Source organism: Pieris brassicae, chromosome 10 (assembly GCF_905147105.1).
Source record: "Pieris brassicae chromosome 10, ilPieBrab1.1, whole genome shotgun sequence".
In the NCBI taxonomy this organism is placed as follows: Eukaryota; Metazoa; Arthropoda; class Insecta; order Lepidoptera; family Pieridae; genus Pieris; species Pieris brassicae.
The window spans coordinates 1,439,952-1,461,681 of record NC_059674.1 but is presented as its reverse complement, the minus strand read 5'-3'; the positions used below and the strand labels follow the sequence as shown (position 1 = coordinate 1,461,681).

Below are 21,730 nucleotides of genomic sequence, written 5' to 3'. Positions count from 1 at the left end.
AACCTCTTAGCATGACAAACAAAGTTACGGTAAGTTGGAAGACTGGTGTAAAATATAACAATATACACATCAGTGTTAGTAATCCAGTTGTAAGAGCCTTCACTATTCACTGGATGATTAAAAGTAGCAGATAAGCGAGCCGTAGGTACGTCTAGATGATTTTTAGTCCTAGTAACTCTAATATTACTAAAAAAAATACTTTTTAGATTCGTATTCGTAATTAGAACATATGACGTTTGATACACAATTAGGATATAATAATAGAATTTATGGTGATGTGCGGGCGCGTTGAACTTTAATGTATTTCGGATCTCAATAAAATTTTAATTAATCAAGTCATAAATTTTAATACTGTTATTGAGTTGCGGTAATTTATTAGTTAAATGATTAGTCTTGATGAATAATTGTTTGTTTATTGATTATCTATTAATGTTTGTCAGAACATTTTTAATTAATTCAAAGTAAAATATTTTATTTTATTTTTTATAATAATCTCATTTTCAAAATTAAGTAAACAAAAATCTCAGATCTTTTTATCTGTCTAGGCCTCATTTCTGTATTTGTTTCATTATTATTTGTCAATGTAATAGGCAAGTAGGTGATCAGCCTCCTGTGCCTGACACGCGTTTTTGCTAAGACGAGCCGGTTTCCTAATGATGTTTTTCTTCACGGTTTGAGTCGATATATAGAAAGTCTATTTGTGTACAGTCTGGGATCAAACTTACGATCTAAGGGAGGGTTGCACGCTAAAGCCTCTTCGAAATTAGTTATCACAATTATAGAGTTAGAAAAAAATTAGAAATATTTCTTCAATTCTTCTAAAACGGTATAATTTAGCTTAACAATTACAAAACAAACTCAATAAATTGTAACAAAAACGTGTTGGTGCTTATAATTTGAGACGCGTGAGAAAAAGGAGAGTATTTCAAATTCACCATAAATTAACTTTGAGACTACGTAAAAAATGATTGGATTCCGTAATTCCTAAATCAGTTAGATAATGGATGTGAGCGTGCTTCGGAACAATTACATAAAAAGGCATCAGCGCTTGCATTCTCCGACCGGAATCGCCTCTTGTTTTTACCATCTCTCCATACCGATCACGCTGAATTATTCATCATTATTTATACTCTCATTTTTGTCAACGCCATTCAATATAAATTCATACAAGTCTTTATGTCTTGATAAAAGTTAAGCTTACCGAAAACGCTGATAAAAAGCTTTGCCGTATATGGGATCATTACATCCAATACGGACAGTTAGCTATCGTGTATATATCGTTAAATACATAAGGTGTTTCGTATATTTATATATACCAAACTATATTTACCGAGTGAAAGAACACAGAGACTTTTGAGCTAGTACGATTTAAATCTAAATAAACGATTTTTTTACAAATTAAAAATACACTTTGTAAACGTGTTAGAAATTAAAAGATTATATTCAAGATATGCTTGGAAATATGCTGGTCCTACTCCATGTGACGATCGTCTTGACAAAATCAAATTTGTTGCCTTTATATCGTAGGCGAGTATTTGCACTATAGGCACAAATAATTGTCTTTGACATTATTTTATATTCTTATTATAAGTCGTTGAAAAAATTGATATGACATTTGTATGCCTATATATGGCTGATGTGCCGATAATTGTAGTTGATCGTTCTAACCACTGTACCACTATCTTGGCAAATAAGTTATTTATTATTATAATATTCTACGGTTTCAATATATGAAAAGTGTGATGAACTTATATTCTAACAATACAATATTTGACCCATCCGTTGCATTGCTAAATTTTTAAGTAATTTTAGTATAGTAGTTTTATTCTAGGAGCTTCTTCACATATAATTATTTAACTAGTGTATATACAGAGTATTGTTAAACCTATTTTAAAAGAGTTAGTGTGGAGTTTCATGCTTTTCTTTGCATGCATTTCTTTTCCGACTAACTTTTGATAGGGACAACTAGAATCTATAGAATCTATAATTATTTATCGTTCAAAAGTGCCATTTTAAGTGGTCTAATTGAAATAAATGATTTGACTTGAATTGAGCATAGTATTATTTTTTAAAGATAACTATAGATTAGTTAAAAGATAGATTTTATGTTGACTATAACAGTAGTGTTTATTAACAAATATTAGTAATAATAACAAATGAATATACAATATTTACAATTTCCTTACCCTAAAAATTTACAAAAAAAATAAGGGTAATGTAGCCTTAGTGTAATTTTTTTTAAGTTTAGAAGTACATTTTCATATAAGTGGAACTTCTAGGACTAGTTTAGCCATGGGTAGTTAACGGCCAGTGCTTGGCTACACACTAAAATGATATTGGAACTGGCCTTTTTGTATAGGACTTGTGCCTTCTCAAAGGACCCTGCCCTACCTTTGGTTGCGAAAAGCAACCGATGTATATACCACTAAAAATTTTGTGATTTTTAATACTATTTATTTTTGTGTACAAGTCAAGCCATGTGTTTTGGATGCAAGACATGCTGGATATTCTTATTGTATACGTAACGCATATAAAACAATTATGCTAATTTTTTATTATATACTTTTACAAAAAAATCTTTTGAAATATCTTTACTGTTAATTTTTAGTATAATTTTTTCAACATCCCTTTTCTTTTTCGAAAGTCTAAGACGCAAACTAACTGCTGTGGTCTCTGGCAGAATGACCAGCGCTGTGGAACACGACTGCTCCACAATTCTGTGCCAAGGCCAGTTACAAACACACATATTACACACTTAAAATGTACCTTATTCCTTAAAAAATATTTTTTGTTATTTTTCTTTCTGTTTTTGATGATTATCATCATTATTTTGTGTGTTTCGTTCGTAATAAATATTATGTCTATGTCGAATAATTTAATTTGATTAATATAACATACAAATAAATAATGTTTAAGACGAATTTACATGGATATGCTTTAGTAAGAAGTCTAAGAAAATTGTATGTGACAGCAGGATTGCAAGCCCTCCAGCGCATTTTCCAACATCGTGATCAACATTCACCGTATGATTGAAAGCCTATATCTTTTGATTGATAGCTAAATTACTAAGGCCGGCACACTGATCATTTCGCGGTAATTAAATCTACTAGTAACGAAATCGCATGACTAAAGTCAATTACCTAACAACTAGGCGATTGTGTGCTGTAGCCACGTTTAACAATACTTTAGATTCCAGAAACTGTATACAAGTATATTACGACTAGCTGACCCGGCAAACGTCCTTTTGCCATGTATATAATTTATAAGAAACTTTTTTTTAGTTCAATAAAATAATACTATAATAAATAATAGGGGTTGATCTTAGAGGGGTGACAAATAATGGTTGTATGTATTTTTGTATGTTGTATCATAACGTAATTAAAACAAAAAAATGCCCTAAAAATAAAATTACTTATCACTTAGGGGTTGAAATATAGATAGTAGCCGACTCTCAGACTTACTGAATATGCATAAAAAAATTCATATGAATCGGTTGATCCTTTTAGGAGGAGTATGGGAACGAACATTGACGAGACGAGAATTTTATATATATAGTGATTATATCTTGGCTGTGAGTATAAGTACTTGTCAACCAATTCGTCTTAGAATCCTTCAGTAAACGAGCGTATCAATTCTTAAAAGGCCGGCAACGCATTTGCGAGCCTTTTGGCAATGTGAGTATTCATGGGTGGTAACACTTAGCATTAGATCAGCCTACTGCCCGTTTTTTTGCCTCTGAACTATAAAACAGTCGAACGAAATTATGAGTGATTCTGAAATGAAGGTTTGCACGAACTATGAATCCTTATATCACAACCTGTCACATTTATATTTTCATTCAGAGACGTTTGAATCTTAGACGTAGTGTATGTGAGGGACATCGCTGACGTCAGCATACCTTATATACTTAGTAGCTGTTACATTAAAATAACGTATTTAGGATTTAGGACCAATTTTTGTGCCAAAAACCCCCTTGTGTCAATTACAATAACATTAAATCTTAAAATAAGGTAGTCTAATGTAATTGCTCTGCGTGTATCTGAATTATGTTGAGTTAAACGCAGAGCGTGATTCTAACTTTTACCGTAGGCTTCATTGCGCCCTAATTTGCGAGATTAACTGCGTAATACCTCATAATATCATAATTATACTAGGTCGAACTGTTTACTTGGTCAAGTTTGCTATTTAATCGTCAAATTTAATAAAAAAATATAATAGAAAAATAACATATATATATATATATATATATATACTTAAAGAATATTGAAATAGAAACGTATTTAAATATAAAAGTATCTGAATTAAAAGTCTGTTTTTATTATTGAAGCCTACTTATATAATATTTAGGAAAAACTCTAACGCAATAACTATATGGACTTGTCTGATTGAATAAATAAATTTAAAAACAATATTATTATTGATATATTATGCGTAAAATTATGTAAATGTTTACCTGTTTACCAATATTTAGAAATAAATTAATCATTGAACAGCACAATAAGCCCAAAACAGTTAATACATTTCCATACAACAGTCATTTATGGATGCTTTAAGCCATTATACGGTGCCACAAAGAGAAACAAGAATTCAAGAAAGGTTTGCTCCTGATTAAATTTGTATGAAAAAGCTGGCGCTAAGAGAACTGCCATGTCATGTAGTTAATAGATCAGAACTAAAGTGGGCGCTATCCACTTGCATGTGTTAACGATGATTTGGTGATTGATCGTCTTTTTGCTGTAAATAGACCGCTTCTTCAGAAGCTTGTTAACAAAGAATATATATTTACTGTATCGCGGTATATATGTAAATAATTAAAAGTTTCATAATTAGAAAAAATGGGGCGTTCTGAATTGTATTTAAATTTTTAGTACTGTTAATGTTACACTAATAATTCAGTGCTTGACTCATATATATAAACGTATTAACCTGTAATTTTTTTTTGCTATATACTATATCTACTTGTGTATAAATAAATATTTGCCTACATTTTGAATTGTTTATTTATTTGGTTGTATTATTATACAATATCTAAACAATTACATTATATACAAAATAATAACAATAATAGTAATCTTAAACACTTTGGTAGGTTTTAAACTAGTACATATACAATTTAATTTTAACCAGCTTTGGAACTAAATAAATGTGTAAATTTTTGTTTTTATTTTAGATTAAGTTTGGTAATTGCATAATTTTTATGTGTTACTTGTTATGGTTATGCACTACTTGGCTTTTAGTATTACTTTTTGCTTTACTAGGGCTGCCTGGAAGAGATTGCTTCCCACAGCTCCCTAATAATTATATTACTAAAGGGCCAGCTGTAAACAAACAAATTCTTCATTTTAAATATCGTGTTAAAGGATTCTTCAACCTATCATTACCCGAGAACTCAATTTCAAAAATTCAAATTAACTCGCGGCAATTGGAGCATAAAAAGAAAACTATACGTTGTGAAGCAAGAATGTCAACCTGGATAATTCAATTTTGATTATAGGAAACCTTAAATATGGCTTCATTACGAGCTGCGTCGACCCGCAGACAATCATCTAGAGTAGGTATTATTACCATCCGAAAATACATAAAATTACCACTTTATATTCGAATTATACGGCGATATTATTTTCAATTTTTTATTCGACTGATAGCATTTGTAATTAGTTGCATATAATTAAAAATTTTAACTGGAAATTAATTGATAATTATTATCTCGTATTAATTATTGTTATTGAGTGTTTTGGCTAATTGAAATCTGCATCCGCCTGCTCTACTTACGTTTGTCGAAGATAAAAAAATTATCGGTTTTTTGTTGAATTCCCATAATCAATCCGCGAGTGTATATATTAATACTAGGCCGCTTTTAATATTTATAGATGTAAATATGAAGCGTCTATAATATTCATACCATGGACATCTGTCTCGGGTGATAGCACAGCAGTATCAGCAAAAGTTGTAGCAGTACTTTTGCTGATACTGCTGTGCTGTACAGTCTGTGTACTCATTTGGACTGAGGGTGTTTCTTCGAAAACTTATGACTGCCATTGATGTTTCTTAGGCAAGCTGTCACTGTCAATATCAACTGTCAACTGTCTGCAAATGACGTATTTTTATTTTAAGGAATTGACCTCGAGGCGTCATGGTGTCATGCTAACTAATATGGCTAGTGGCGGTTAAAAAAGTGTCAAGACGCTGTTCAACGAATTACTACGAGACGTAATACGTAAATACCTAATGTAATTTATGTGCTAGTGCTAGTATAGGATCAAATTTTTAAAATCGTTCAAACATATGACAAATAACTTGATTCGTATAGGTATCTAAGTACACTTATGAACGTCAACAGAAAAGATGTTAAATTGATTCTAAATTTACATTTACTACCAGTTCGCAAGTCAAGGGCATAGAGCGGGCAAGAAGAACTGGAAAAAAACTCTCCGCCGCTCACTTTAATCGTCTAGTATTGAGTCATACAAATTGTTTGAACTGGAGGAAATCAATCCCAAGGATAAGGATTATTTAATTATTCGTCAAATTTATAAAAAAGCTTTATTGATTAATTTACATTTAACGAAAGTTTTAAATTTTTTCAATAACAATTATCTAATCTCGCCTGGGCGTTCAGTGATAAACGAATACTACTTCTATATAAGGAGTAGTTTATCATCTGGAGCCAGGTTGGTCATGTGCTTAGATTTATTATGTTTCGTATTATACTGGTGAAAGTTACCATTTGTTTTGAAATACATACAACAAGGCTTCAAGAATATATTGACCAGATAGTGTCATAATATTTAATTCCTAACCATGAGACTCCATTGATAAGTCACATCCTTAACAGTCATACTTTCCTAAGAACTTCGGATGCATTCAAAATAAGTTATGAAGGAAGACAAAGCAACGTACCGATTTGCTAACCAACTAGGTTAGATTTATGTGTGCTTATTTCAAAGCGGGAGAGTTATTTGAGCTAGATAATGACTTTTGAACTAAAGCTATGCCCGTTAAATACATAAGTGGAATAACATGACGGCCCTGGGCGGATCATAGGCTTCCGTGGGAAACTGACATATGACGTTACGAAACTACCACGGGCGAAAATTGATTGACAATACGCTATATAATTTCAACAACGATAGGTGACAGGCTTGTTTATATTGACTGAAATGTATAGTTTTAAACGTCGAAGTGAAATTACGTAATAGAATAGATTGAAGTTAATTGTTTTTCGTTACTTACGATATACTTCAAAGTGTTCTAATGTTTTCAAATAGATAATGAATGAGATAGACTGAACTAAGAACTCTTTTCTGTCCAGGATGTGTAGGCCGATCTGTCCGTTAAAACAAGAGATACAGATTTGAGGTTTTGTTATAATATAGGACTATGATGTCTAGATGAAAGAAAAAATAATTATTTGATGATTTTCCTACTACATGTAAATGATTAAGGATTTTTTTTATTACAGATGAGAGTTATACATGAAAGGATGTTTACACTTGTATCTCTTAATATCTAAGTGGCCCAAGTATGGATCTCCAGTCACACATAGCGGCTAAATCTAGACAACTTTAAATCATGATAATAAATAATAACTTTACAATAATGTATTGTTTATGGTTGACGGCTGTAGGTCTGCAATAGTAAGAGTTGTTCCAAATAATCCAAAGATACCAAAACAAAGTGCTCAGCGGATTAGTCAACTTTGGTACATCCGCATTGATCCACTTCAGCTACATGTAGAGGACCTGACTGCAATAGTCAAAAAGATTGCTGGAGCCCATGAACAAAGGCTCCAATAACACGTGAATGTCGAATATTCAACTTCTTGCAACTACGGGCCTAGTGAGAAGATTGAATATGAAAAAACCATTCGATTACTGTATTAGGTTAGTCTTATGTATTATTAGAGGTAAGTTGAAAAAAAAATAGTACATAAAAACATAGTGTTCCTCCCGTAATAGTTATTGGACACTTTATTATGTAGTCTTAGGCTTAATGTTAATAGTTTGAGACAATTTAAAGAAAAATGTTTTGTAACTGTGTATTAACTTTTGAATACAATAATTAAAATATCCACATAAAATCGAAATTAAATTAACCTTCATAAAAAATTGACTTTATTACATTCGTATTATCACATTATTATAAATTTAATGTGTTTGTGCTAATGTAACGCTTAACGTTCATTGTCATAACTTAACTTCGGAATTTTATGATAAAACATTTGTGGGAACCAATATCATTTATATACTAACTGTAACTATATTTAATTTTATTTCCCTGGAATGGTTTCAATCGAGTTTTGGGATGATTTGTATAAATCTTTATATATAAGTCCATAATTCATAAAGTTTTTTCAGGTAGTTTTGCAATTGTGTTTGAGGCCTTTGTCAAGAGAAAAACTGTTTAGTGGTAAATATAACGATTTAACATAAACGATTATTTTATTTATTACAGTTACATAATCAATAAAAAAACATGTACAAGCGTTAGAAGTTATACTTCTTTGTAAAAAGATAAAAATATTTTTAAAAACTTTATCTTTCGCCTTAAAATTACGTTATTACTACTACGTTTGTATAAAAAACAACACTTACAATAGAAAAAAGGTATTTAATACATTGATAGTTATTAATACATAAATTGTCTGCTTACTTCAGAGTGTCGGTTTATTGAGACGGTGTGCGCGCGCTTCGTAAAAATTTACTCTCATAATTTTTCCCTTACGCGCTAAAAGGAGTATAACTTCATAAGTTCTACGTTCATAAATCTCATCTGACAGGTCAATTTTTTTTACAGTAATTCGAAAAAAGGTTTTCTCGTCTCATTATTCTTCTAATGATTATACGGTGTTTAGGAACAATTTTTACGGCATTGACATAATATAGAGTAGACAGTTAAATATACAGCGAAGAATATACGCACCAATGCGTTTGAAATCGTTTCACGACTCTTGCGCAAATACAAAGTGGGCATGTGTCCTAATTGTATGGTGTTCCAGTACACAAAGGTGCTGCTCAAATTTACTATACACCTGCTCTAGTGTCGGTTATTTAATTAGGAGTTACAGAGAACGAATAATATCGGATTGGTCCAAATAGCGTGGGAATTCTCATTTTGGAGATCAAGGGAGAAGAAGATCATGCGAAGACCGTTGTTTCCATGGTAACACGTGTCTATGTTGAGTCAGAGAAGTCATGATTTATGGTAAGCGTAAGACGCCTTTATAAATCAAAGGAATAATATACTTTGCGAGTCGCAACCAAGGACTTTTATTATCATTTAATACAGTGACGTGGAATTTTAAGGTATATGTATGAAATTAGTGGACACAATTATGGTAATAGTAGTTGGTATGCTACTTGTGTGGACACGTTAGATTTTGTTCCCTTTGGAGTAAAGACTCGTGGGAAGTGGGCTTTAACAAACGTTTGGAAGATAGTACTGACTCCAGAGCTGGTGCTTTCCTCGCTCAACGAATAAGTATCGCAATACAGCGAGGACATGCTGCCAGAATTTGAGGAACACTGCCACATGAAACAAACTTTTTTGTCTATTTATCGATTATTTAACTATTATTACTATGTAAGTGAAGAATATTGTAAATACTGTATACTGTGTGTTGCAAATCGTATTTCTTAATTAATTAAGTTTTGTAATAACAATAAGCTGCGATTGGGTAAACAAAACTTAAACCATAAAGTAATAATATCCAATCACAAAGCGAAAATGCTAATTTAAAATAACCGATATGATATCATAGATTGGAATCATATGCGCCCGCGGCGGTCCAACGCAATGCAGTGGCTTATAATTAACACGCTCCAAGTCTTATGAACCGATTAGGATCTAAGCTTTCGTCAATGGCAGCCCTCGAACGATTGCTTATCGCTGATTAATTGCAATTGAGAGTTTTGCTTTAGACCTATCATTAGGACTAAACACAGTCCTGAACAACTTTCGACAAATCACCAATATGTTTAGCACTAAGCTTTATCTGGATTTATATTGTCTAATTGTAGGGTGAGTGTTTTTTCATATGTATGGTCTATATATAAAGTCTATCGATACTTTATATATAGATCAACATAATACCTGTTAGATATGTGAGATACTAATATATTAATTGACAGACAAATTTATTTCACACACTGAGATTCACTGTGTCGAAGGGTGCTAGTCTTCCATTTGACATTTTAATGATTTCAAGTACACTTAATAATACTTACAATTTCATAGTTAATTTACTTAACTACAGTTGCATAAGAAGAATACTGTCCGTTTCAGCAATGATAGCTTGAGAAGATGTTGTTATTAAATGTATAAAGTTTTGAATAGTGAATTTTTTAAGTGGTTAAAATGAAAGGACCTCTAAGATATCTTTATTACCAGAATTATATACACGACTATTAAGCTAGTGGAGCAGTATTGGCCTAATGGCGTCAGGGTGCGACACTCATCCCAAGGACCGTTCTTTCTATGAGCGCATTTAACATTCGCTCCAACGGTGAAGGAAAACATTGCGAGTAAACCGGCTTTGCCCTAGACACAAAAAGTCGACGCGTATGTCAGGCACAGAAGGCAGATCATGTACTTGCCTATGAGATTGATATTATGAAAAAGATATCTGGGGCCCAGGCCTAAAAAGGTTGTAGCGCCACTGGTTTTTGTTCATACGATAACATTTCACAAGTAGAAATTGAAATCAATTAGTGATAATTTACATATATCTGTGTCTAACATTAATTAATATCTTGTTTTTTGGACGTCTGTACTATGTTCAATTATAAATCGCAGTTAAGCGATTATCGTAAATGACTTAGTTGCAATGTAAGGGTGATCTGAACATTCGTTATATAAATCAATACAGCGCTATAAATACCAAACGCGTTAATTACAGAGGAAGCGATACCCAGTAGGGAGAGGTCTTCAGTAATTATTGTCTCCCTTCGAGCGTTCTGGCCTTCCTGTGATACATGCAATAAAAGTTATAGCGAGCAATATACATACATAAAAGACTTTATGTTATTGACACCTAAATTGGAATCTGTAGAAGCAAAGAAAAACGTGTGGTTGCTGTGTTATAAAATTACAACTTTAAGATTAAGAACTGCACATACTCATAGATTGAAAAATCTATTAGAACTCAGGGTTGAGAGTCGCTGAAGTCAAATGTTGCTTTATATTATTCTATGGCCAATACTATTAAATAAGCTTACCAAGAAGCTTGGTAACAGCACCTTGCTGAGACAGCACGTGATGAGCGATGTCATAATGCCGCAGACCGAAACGCGACAGCTCTAATAGCCTCTGTTGCGAAAGAAGCGATGAGAGGGGATGTGATGCTCCTCCGGGATACAGTGATGAGCTGCCTCCGCCGGAAGATGATGGAGAAACTGGAACTAAAACATCACATGTCAAGAATGGAATAAAATAACGATCGTGTAGGTAAATTTTTGTATTTTAAAAATTCAAAATGTTTCAAGACTTTGATTGTATTTAGTATTTTTAGATAATGATTAATCTAAATTATTAAATAAATTCGTACTCAGTATACAACTATAGATAGAATAAATTTGATTTGTATAAATATAGATAAAATTAATTCAATTATAATACCAGCTTAGAAAGTTGCAAAGCATAAAGTTATCTTAGAAACCTGCAGCCTACTACAAACTCAAAATAATCATTATTCACCAGGTATCGAAGCTAACACCCTCCATAATGTGCGTTACAAAATACGCGGAAGCTGTCTTAGCTCCAAGTAAACTTAAAAACGATATGATTAAACAATCAATTTTTTATTAAACATAGATAGGCGTTAAATAGTTCTGAGAACAAAACATAGGGTCATTCAACTCAAGGACGCGAACTTTTAACCTAAAGCCGCTAAATTTAATTACTAAACTAAATGTTTACATATATTGGTTGTGTTTGTTAAGAAAATATTTACTGAATTTATCTCATATATAATTTATTAACATTATATTTACTATTAAAATATGTTAACAGTACTTCAATAAAATATTTAGCCTACAATCAGTTAGTATAAGAAAAACCCATAAAACTGCTGACTGTCAAACCGACTCCAAGTAAAATAAAAAGAACATTTAATTAGTACAAAACTTAGTGACAAGTGGTTCTGAACACATCTTTTTTACGTTTAAATGTTATCTATATTATTCGTTTGTATCCTATGTATGTAGTACAAATACGTTTCGTAACAAAGTGTTATACAGCTAACACAATATGAAGCTATTAACGTAATACGCTATAATTTGTTAATCAGGCTAAGCATCGAAATGAATGCATAACTTGTTCATAACTTAACATTTTTTATTAGCGGATCGAAGCGGCGATCCCGTCATGAAGGGTATTAAAAACTGTTAATCAATATTGTGCTAAAAACGATTTTATTCCGGCCAAATAAAGTCTACAATCCCTTGTATCGATTAATCAAGCACTTAGGACGGTTCGAAGTATAATTTCTGGTGTAATCGCTTTAATAATGGAAGAAAAAGGTGATATTATCTGCCCACGGTCAATAAATTAACACCGTTTAGGGTGAAGTAGTATTTGTGTCGCTTCTATAAATAAAGCGATATTCGCATCACTGCACTCATCTAGAGGATGATATATGATCTTCTACTTAATGTGTTTTTGAGTGGTTTGTTACAATACATACATTTAATTTAGTAAGGCAAATGTTAAGCAATAAATTTTGCTATATATTAACCACTCACTGTATTAAATATTTTAAATTAAAAGTACGTTATAGGTAAATTGGTGTAAAGTTATTTATTTGTCCACAGATTCGTAATATAGGGCCAGCATATGAAATGTAGCCGGTCCAATTATTATTTCACTATGCGATTTCTGTCTCATATACTTAATAAAGGAAGAAAGGGACAAATCATTTACATATCGTTTGTATATCCGGCTCAATGAAGGAAAAATAATAAATTCAAAATCACAATCGCATTTGTCAAAGGTGAGCTCAAAAATCACACTCTTATAGTTAACTTAATAAAAGAATATATCAATTATTTTTATACACTTAATAAAAAGCTTCTAAATTCAAATTTTCTGCAAATTCTCCGTAATACGGACGTTGCTCTCATCTTAAACGTAAGCCATTATATAGGTAAACTTTTCCCAAACACCTTCCAAAAATACGTCATACTATTAATACTATCGTTAGTTAAAAACGGGTCGATGCGTGTTTTTATTTGAGTGCGTGCCTTATTAAAATATTTCGAGTGGAAACTGGAAGGACCACTTAGTGTGAGGGAGTTTCACGCCTGAGTTGATATAACTGCAACGACAAGATAACTTATTTGTGAACTTAGGGACAATATATCAATGATTAGAATGTGTTCCAGGGGCGGTGCTTTTATCTTTTTACGACAGTATTTAATGAACCGTGTATGCGAATTCTTCGATTAATTAATAGGCTAATTGTAAACGTTTTTATTTGCATTTATTTTAATTTGTAAACTAGTTTTTAGTGGTTTCACACCTTATTAGCCAGCGGTAGTGTTGGTTTTATATAGAGGAGTTGCTTAATATGAAGTCGAGTCGAGGGAAGTATGTACCTTACATACCCTCGACTCAATTAACACTTACAATCATTGAGACAAACTACGCCCCATTTATAGAATCAGAGAAGAATGGTAGCCTTTATAGGAGGCCTTTGTCCAAGGAGAAGCTGTATAACAATCAACCGTCTTGCCGATTAATTATTAGTATTTATTTTGTATTTTTATTATATATAATGAATGGATTATAACACGTAGATTGATTACTGAATTTAAACTATAAACTCTAACATTATACCTAGATATTAAGACATCGATTTGCCACTAGATTATTGCAGCTATACAGCGTAAAATTACCAGCTTGAGTGTAAATAAACGAAGGTTTTATAAAGAAATATGCAGTTCAGTAAAAATTCATGCGAATTATGGTGATGAGCAAAAGTATACATCTGACAAAATTTGCATTTACCCGTTTGGTATAATTTATATTAAATTGACTGTAACATGACTTTTGTAAATATTTTTTATTATTATAGAAAGGAATGCGTGGAGGTGCATCTTAGGTCAAAATAAACGTTGTAGATACATTTTAGTGCTACCGATTTAGGCGCTGAGCCTGGAGTAGAATTATCTAGTAGATTCGCGGAGGTAGTGGAAAAAACGCTTTAGATTTTTTTTAATTTATTTGTTATATAACAAGTGTATAAGAAAAACAACAAAATAATATTATTAAGACGACTCCTGCTCCTATGTATTTTATAGGTTTAATTTATAACTTTAAACACTTAATAATAAATAAAATAATATTTATACTATGTACACAAAAACGTAAACAGTTTAGATATTAATTTTATAATAGAGAGAAGAAACTGGCCGACCTTTTTGTTTGGGCCATCTTTACTGCTCAAATAAAAAAGTATTTCATCCAACTTTGTTCCCGTTGGAGTAGACACTCTTGGCCCGTGGGATTCATGTGACTAATTAAAGATATCAGTTTCCTCGCTCCTCGAAAAAGTATTGCAAAACAGCAAGGAAATGTTTCCAGCGTTAAAGTTACACTGTCACAGGGACTAAACTTTTTTTTGTTATTGCATAAAGTTCACAAAAAAGAGTGCGTCTTTAGATGAATAACAATCTATACAATAATTATGGCTTATAAGTAATATTATGTTGAATTAATTATCTACAATACCAATTAATTAAACTAAGGTAATCTTCATTAAAAGTCTTAGCGTTCTGTATTGTTTTGGACACTACGCTCGTGTGTCCGTAACCTTTATAATTTGTATTAATTTTCAATTTATCAATGTTTAATTAACCATAAGTTTAATAACTTACATGTTATTAGATTTAAAGCGCAAAGATATATACGTCTTTGATCTAGATTAAGAGGAAAGTGCCTCAATTTGAATATTTAAATATGGACCAATCAGCATTCGAGATGTCAGAATAATTGGAAGGTGACGTAAAAACGGTCCTTAATATATTTCCATATGGAAAGCGAACTGTGGTAGGCGACCAGTGATTTATAATGACAATGCTTACTTCCGTTGTTAGTAAGCTTTTCACTCTTTATTTACTATTTTTATTTATCTTGCAATACGAACAAAAGACGTAAATTCCTGTTTAATGCCCTTAATAATTTCACATTATTATATATGTAATGAGACTATTTATATCTCAATAACACAAACAAATGTTTTTTTAAATAAATTAAGGCTTTGTCTGAAATGAGCAATTAGTTTTTTTGGTTAGCGGTTATATCGACACGTTTCCCTGGTCGTAAGTTCTATCGCCGGCAATGCACCAGTGGACTTTATATCTATGTGCGAATTTAACACTCGTACGGTGAAGGAAAACATCGTGAGGAAACCGGCATGGCAACCAAGTCGAGGATGTGTGTAAGGTAAAGAAAGTTGATCACCTATTTGAAATGCTTTTGGAACAGATACAGATATACCTCACAGATAGAAATGAGCCCAGACCTAGTAGTAGCGCCGTTGGTATATATATAAATGAGTGGTCCTACTGCTAAAAGCTTTTATATTTCTGGAAGAAACTAATTTATAAATTTACATTTTATAACATGTAAAGAAAATACTTATCGAAATATTATTTAGAGATAATCTGATTGAATGATAATCAGATTTTGGAATCAATACGCTTTCTGGAGAACCTTAATACCTAGACCGTATGCTCGGAGATACCTTAACTTAGCTGGTTTCACGAGCTGGTTGGTGAAAGAGCCGGAGGAAACTGTTGGTTAGGGAACGACGGACAAGTAAATTGAGTCGGAAATTATTCCTGCAACCACAAGTACATCTTTGACTTCAATGCGATAATGACGCGGATTTAGACACTGAACTTTTTCGAAACTTCTTTATCGGCGTTGTAGAAAAAATTACCGTCACATTTTTCCGTTACGCACTGTTAATTCGAAGAGATTCGAAGGCATTAATAACAAAAATATATAATAACGATAACAATTATAGTAATAAATCTATTACAATTAATGAAATTCTGTAATAAATCGGTAATTAAAATAATAAATCGGTAGTAATAAGGTAAAATGAAATAATTGTATTATTTATTCATGTGTACGATAATAAAAGCCTTTCGTTAAACATCTTAGTTTACCATTTTGTATAAATTTGCATATAATAGATAATTTTTCAAAAAATAAGGCCATAAAGAAGTTTAACTTCTTACGTGTGTACACGCACACTTTTTTTTATTCCTCTCAAATTTTCTGGTTTCAATTTTAATGAAATGCCTGATAATCGGTGTTGCTACTAATGAAATAATAATAATGGTATGTAACTGTGGTAAAATAAAATTTATAGTACCAAACATTGGGTATGTTATGTACATACAGAAATTGGCCCACCTTCCTTCGGGAACTCGAGCCTTCTGGTCTCTTGCCAAAGCTGTCCAAGGGAATTTCTGTCAGCCTTCTATTCCACCACTGCATAGGAAGGTTGACTCACTGACCCATACTGCAAAAGAGAAGGCCGATCTTCTAGGCTGTCTCTTTGCGTCGAACTCAACTTTGGATGATCAGGGGAAGGAACCACCGACATTATTGCGGTGTGATACTACGCTGCCTGAAGTTACATTCCGGCAACGTGCTATCCGTAAACATTTATTTTCCCTGGGCATCCATAAGTCGAGCGGGCCTGATGGCATCCCCCCAATTGTGCTGCGTACTTGTGCTCCTGAGTTGGCTCCGGTCCTAACGCGCCTTTTCCGGTACCTGTACTCCCTCAACACTGTTCCGAAGTGCTGGAAAACAGCTTTGATACATCCGATCCCTAATGGAAACCATTATTAACGGCCAGCTCTTGAGGTATCTAGAGGGCAGCCAGCTGATTAGCGATTCTCAGTACGGCTTTCGTCGTGGTCGCTCAGCTGGTGACCTCCTTGTATACCTTACACATAGGTGGGCAGAGGCAATTGAGTAAAAGGGGGAGGCGCTGGCGGTAAGTTTGGACATAGCGAAAGCCTTCGATCGGGTGTGGCATAGAGCACTGCTCTCGAAGCTTCCTGCCTATGGGCTCCCCGAGAAATTATGCAACTGGATTTCCAGCTTTCTCGCTGATCGGAGCATTAAGGTCGTCATGGACGGAGCATGCTCCGACCTTAAACCCGTCAATGCTGGTGTCCCACAATTCTGTGTCCTATCCCCGACCCTGTTTATTCTGCATATTAATGATATGTTGCAACTTAGCAACCTTCATAGCTATGCGGACGACAGCACTGGGGATACTTTTTACACGGGCCGGGCAGGTATTTCTCGGGCTGTTGTTGATGAGTGCCGGAACAAACTTGTGTCTGAAGTCGAAACACTTTAACGTGGAGTCTCGGACTGGGGTAGACTAAATCTAGTCCAATTTAACCCCAAGAAGACACAAGTATGCGCGTTTTCCGCTAAAAAAACTCCCTTTGTCGCTACTCCCCTCTTTGAAGGCACTCTCCTTAAAGCCTCAGCTAACATCGGAATATTGGGCGTTGACATATCGAATAACGTCCAGTTTCGCGGTCATTTGGAAGAGAAGGCTAAATTAGCCTCTAGCCTTAGGCGGTATCGCTTCACATCAGGTGAGCCTCTTGCCCGTTTGCCTGCTATTACATAAAAATAAAAATAAAATACAAAGTACAGAAAGATCTTAAGAATGTCTAAGCAAGTAATAAATACTGAATTATAGTAACTTCTGAATCCCTTGGAAGAACCCCGTCTCGCCACCTTCGGACATGCACAAAAGCTGGTGAGGAAAATAATAAATAGCTCAAACAAAATTTCTTGCAACTTTTGTGGTATCTGGTAGAATGACCAGCGCTGTGTAACACATCTGCTCCACAGCATAATGCTGAGAGGCCAGTTACATCCACAACACACACAGATTACACAATGAACCTTATTCCTTAAAATATTTTTTTTCTTTCTTTTTGTATTATTATTATTTAGTGTGTGTGTTCCTTTACTAATAAATATTATGTCTATGACTAACTTTGATTTCTTTCCATTTGGGGTAGATTGGGCCGTAGGGTTTGACTGCATATGCGATAACAAAAAGATTGCGCCTGGAAAATAGCAGCTGCGACTCGTGAGCTAGTGAATTCTAGTATTAAAAATAATGCAGCAAGGATATGCTAGCATTAAAAATACTCAGCTACAGAGACTACAATAAACTCTCCATAATTGCCAAGATTTTTTTGTAAGAAGCTGTTAAATGTAAAATTAATGAATATTAGTTCTAAATTGTAATACAAATTTTGGTACAGGTGTATAAATTCCAACTAACGGGCCGAGAAACGTTATAGAATGTATACACAAATGGTGACGTAGTCTAAGTCTTTGTCTACTAATTAAGCGGCGGCGCGTTTAACATATTATGCGTGATCACTATTTAAATGGTAATCAGTAACAATTTCACCTGGTTAAATGTTTATATTGTATGGGTTTTTTTGATGAGGTAACTTTTCGTGTTGCCTCTACGGTACAGTTTCTATTTTTTTTTTATCATCAGGAAATGCGTTTCGCAAATACACCCGTGGCGTGATTGCCATTTGTCTCAACCTTATTTGATAACACAGTTCATAGTAGATAAATTACTATTATTGACTATTGGCTTAAATTGCATTTTTTACGTAAAACGTAGTATTATTTTACTCTATTTTAACAGAAAAAAATTGTATCCATTGTACGTTTGTAAATTTGTGGTCTTTTTCTCGTACTACTTTATTTTAGAGTCGAGAGTAATATGAATCTTGTATGTTTCCAATGGATTTTACATAAACTTTAATACTTTAGCGCTAACATTTGTATATATATAAATAAACATACATATAGTAAGGCCCAACTAAACTCTTCATATGTATAAAATTGGCCTACTAACTAAAAACCTGATGTCAATAGTCAAACCACGTGTTTATCACTCAAGTATGTTGCTCCACAAATATGTCAGAAACCCAAATTCATAACGAGATGATCCTTAGACTCATATTAACAGGTAATACTTTCCAATATTCATCAGTGTTATAGTCCTTGAGATATGTAAATTGACAATATTTTAGAGGAAATATGTATATATACTGTTTAACCTGTGTTTTATATATATTTTCCATTTTAAGTGTTTCACTAGTTCGATTTTCTCTTCTTAAATTTTCATTGTACTGTTTCCGAGGATGATTTAAACCGGCGCCACATCATCGCTGATGTTCATTGTTGATGGAGGAGCAATACCTGAGCGCACACTCTCCAAGATACAGCAAAACTTTTATTTATTCCTCCACTCCTCTTTGTGAAATAAATGTTCTGTTTGTCTAGGTAAATAATGTTACGTATTTGAAGTTGTTCTAATATTTTCTAAATTACTTTATATATCGACGTGAATATACAATAATCTTATACATTTATAATAATTGTATAATGACATCGACTAGCTTTGTCATTGCTTGTCCACATAATAACATTATTAGGTCTCCAATTAGAATAGTTATATTAAACATGCAAGTGACCCCCGTAATAGGCACCTTTGCAATAAACGTTAGGAAAACGCATTACTGCAATCAAATTTATAATATTCAAGAGAAGCGGAGCACTACGTGTTTATTTGGATTTATATTTATAAAATGTTGATATAATCTTAACTAAAGTTGAAGTACATTGGCATGTCATTTAGACATTTATTTTTTGTAAATACAAATACTTCGTTGTCTCAATAGAAATATTCATTTTGAATTGGTAGCTTTACCGCGTGACTCTCATCCCTGAGGTACATCCTCGCTGTTTGATACCCGTATGATGAAGGAAGACGTCGTGAAGAAACCGGCATTCCTTAGGCCCAAAAAATTTGACTGCGTGTGCTGATAGGTTGATCACCTAAGGCCCATACCAAATAGGTACGCCACTGGTGTTACAAAATGTTGCATAAGAACTTCGCGATAACAGACGAAAACCTTAACATCATTTTCATACGTTTTTAACCGACTTATAAACCCCATGAAGGTTATCATTTCGTCGTGTAATCTTTATACGTTCAAGCACCGACTGTAGACATCTAAAACCCTAACATGATCTTCATAATCTGTACATAACTATCATAATACATTTTATTTTTTTATTTATTCCTACTTTATTGCAATAAAAGTAGCACAAATAACACAATACATAAAAATTACAATGGATGCAAGGGGCGGCCTTATCGCTAATACGCGATCTATTCCAGGCAACCCTAGTAAGAGAATAATTAAAAAAGATGAGTGCAAGAAGTGGAGATCCAAATGTTATATACAAAAAATATAGAACCTTATAAATCTAAAGTAATACAAAAATCTCATTTAATTCTTTTAACAACCAATACATTAATACCTTCTGTTCAGTACGATTCTCTTAATCCATAGAAATGTAATTCAAAAGGGCATTAAAATTACATGTCAGAGTGAATGTACTAGACTAAAATTGGGACATGTTTCTCGCTCGTATATACATAATATTAGGTCTCTCATGTAAATAAAATAACATTTTGTAATGAGAAAATAAAGTTCTTTAAACATTACCAAGAGAAATGCATTAATACGGGTAGGATTAATAGTTGCACAATATACAAATAGTCCAACTTATACTAATATGGAAAAGCGGAAATGAAATCATTTACATACATTAAGCTTAACTTATAAGTCCATATTACGCACACAATTTACTACCTAATTGACACTAAAATATTGGAGTTTATTCGTCAATAAATACCACAAGTATTTGAATTTTACGTATCAAATATATTTCTTTAGTAACAACTTCGTTGTGTTTTTGTTAATAAAACTAATGTTATCAAAAAATTACATTTTTAAATTTATTTTATTTTCTATTTAATTATTATAATGTGAAATAAAAAGATGTAAATACTGTATATTTGTGTGTTGGAAATAAATATTGTTTAAATGTTATCAAAAGGTTTTAGGAAGCGGAAAGTCTTTGAGTAGTAACAATTGTTTTTCTCTAAATTAGTGTTGTTATTCGTTTTTTTTTTTAATTTCAGTTTTCTTTGTTTTATTAAATCCTGTACACAAATGACTTATATTGTGTTTCGTATATTTTGTTTAAGAATCTGTTTTGGCTTTTGTATAATGTCTCATTTCTTTTATAATATATAGATGTGTGTGTGTAGGTATAAAATTAATTATAAATAATTTTCTTTGAAAGAGCTATGTTTAATGTTAAATTTCAGTTATTTTTTCATGTACTTAAATGACTTATGTTTTCTGTTTCGTATATATGTCAATGTAATCTGTTTTGGCTTTGTATATTATTTAATTGTTTTCTTAAATCTTGTTAAATGTGTATCTGTAAGTTTACTTATAAATTAATAATGTCCTTTATGCCTAGCAATACTATAGACATGTATGCCCCATCCAAGGGCCTACAACAAACTTTGAGCAATTTTTTTACTGCTACATTATGAGCAGTGTTGGCTTGTGAGTGCACCACTCTATCGTATGTGCGTTCGAGTCACGGTTCGATACAAACAATGGGATTTTATCCGCTAAAACTTCCTCGTATGATAAAGGAAAACATCGTGAGGAAACCTGCTTAGACCCAAAAAATAGACAGCATATGTCAGCAACCCATTGTGCCTATTAGAAAAACAATTACGAAAAATATACAGAAATCTGATTAAGGCTTGCATGACCAATTG

General features: G+C 32.7%; 1 protein-coding gene across 2 annotated transcripts in view; it reads right to left on the bottom strand.

Moving 5' to 3' along the window:
• The window catches only part of LOC123715254 (paired box protein Pax-6-like), a 51,998-nt gene that overhangs the window by 24,986 nt on the left and 5,282 nt on the right, over positions 1-21,730 (bottom strand). For both annotated transcript variants that reach the window (XM_045670200.1, XM_045670201.1), the window contains exon 2: positions 11,217-11,399. In XM_045670200.1, coding sequence (XP_045526156.1) covers positions 11,217-11,399 — 183 coding nt within the window. The remainder of the gene's footprint in view (positions 1-11,216; positions 11,400-21,730) is intronic.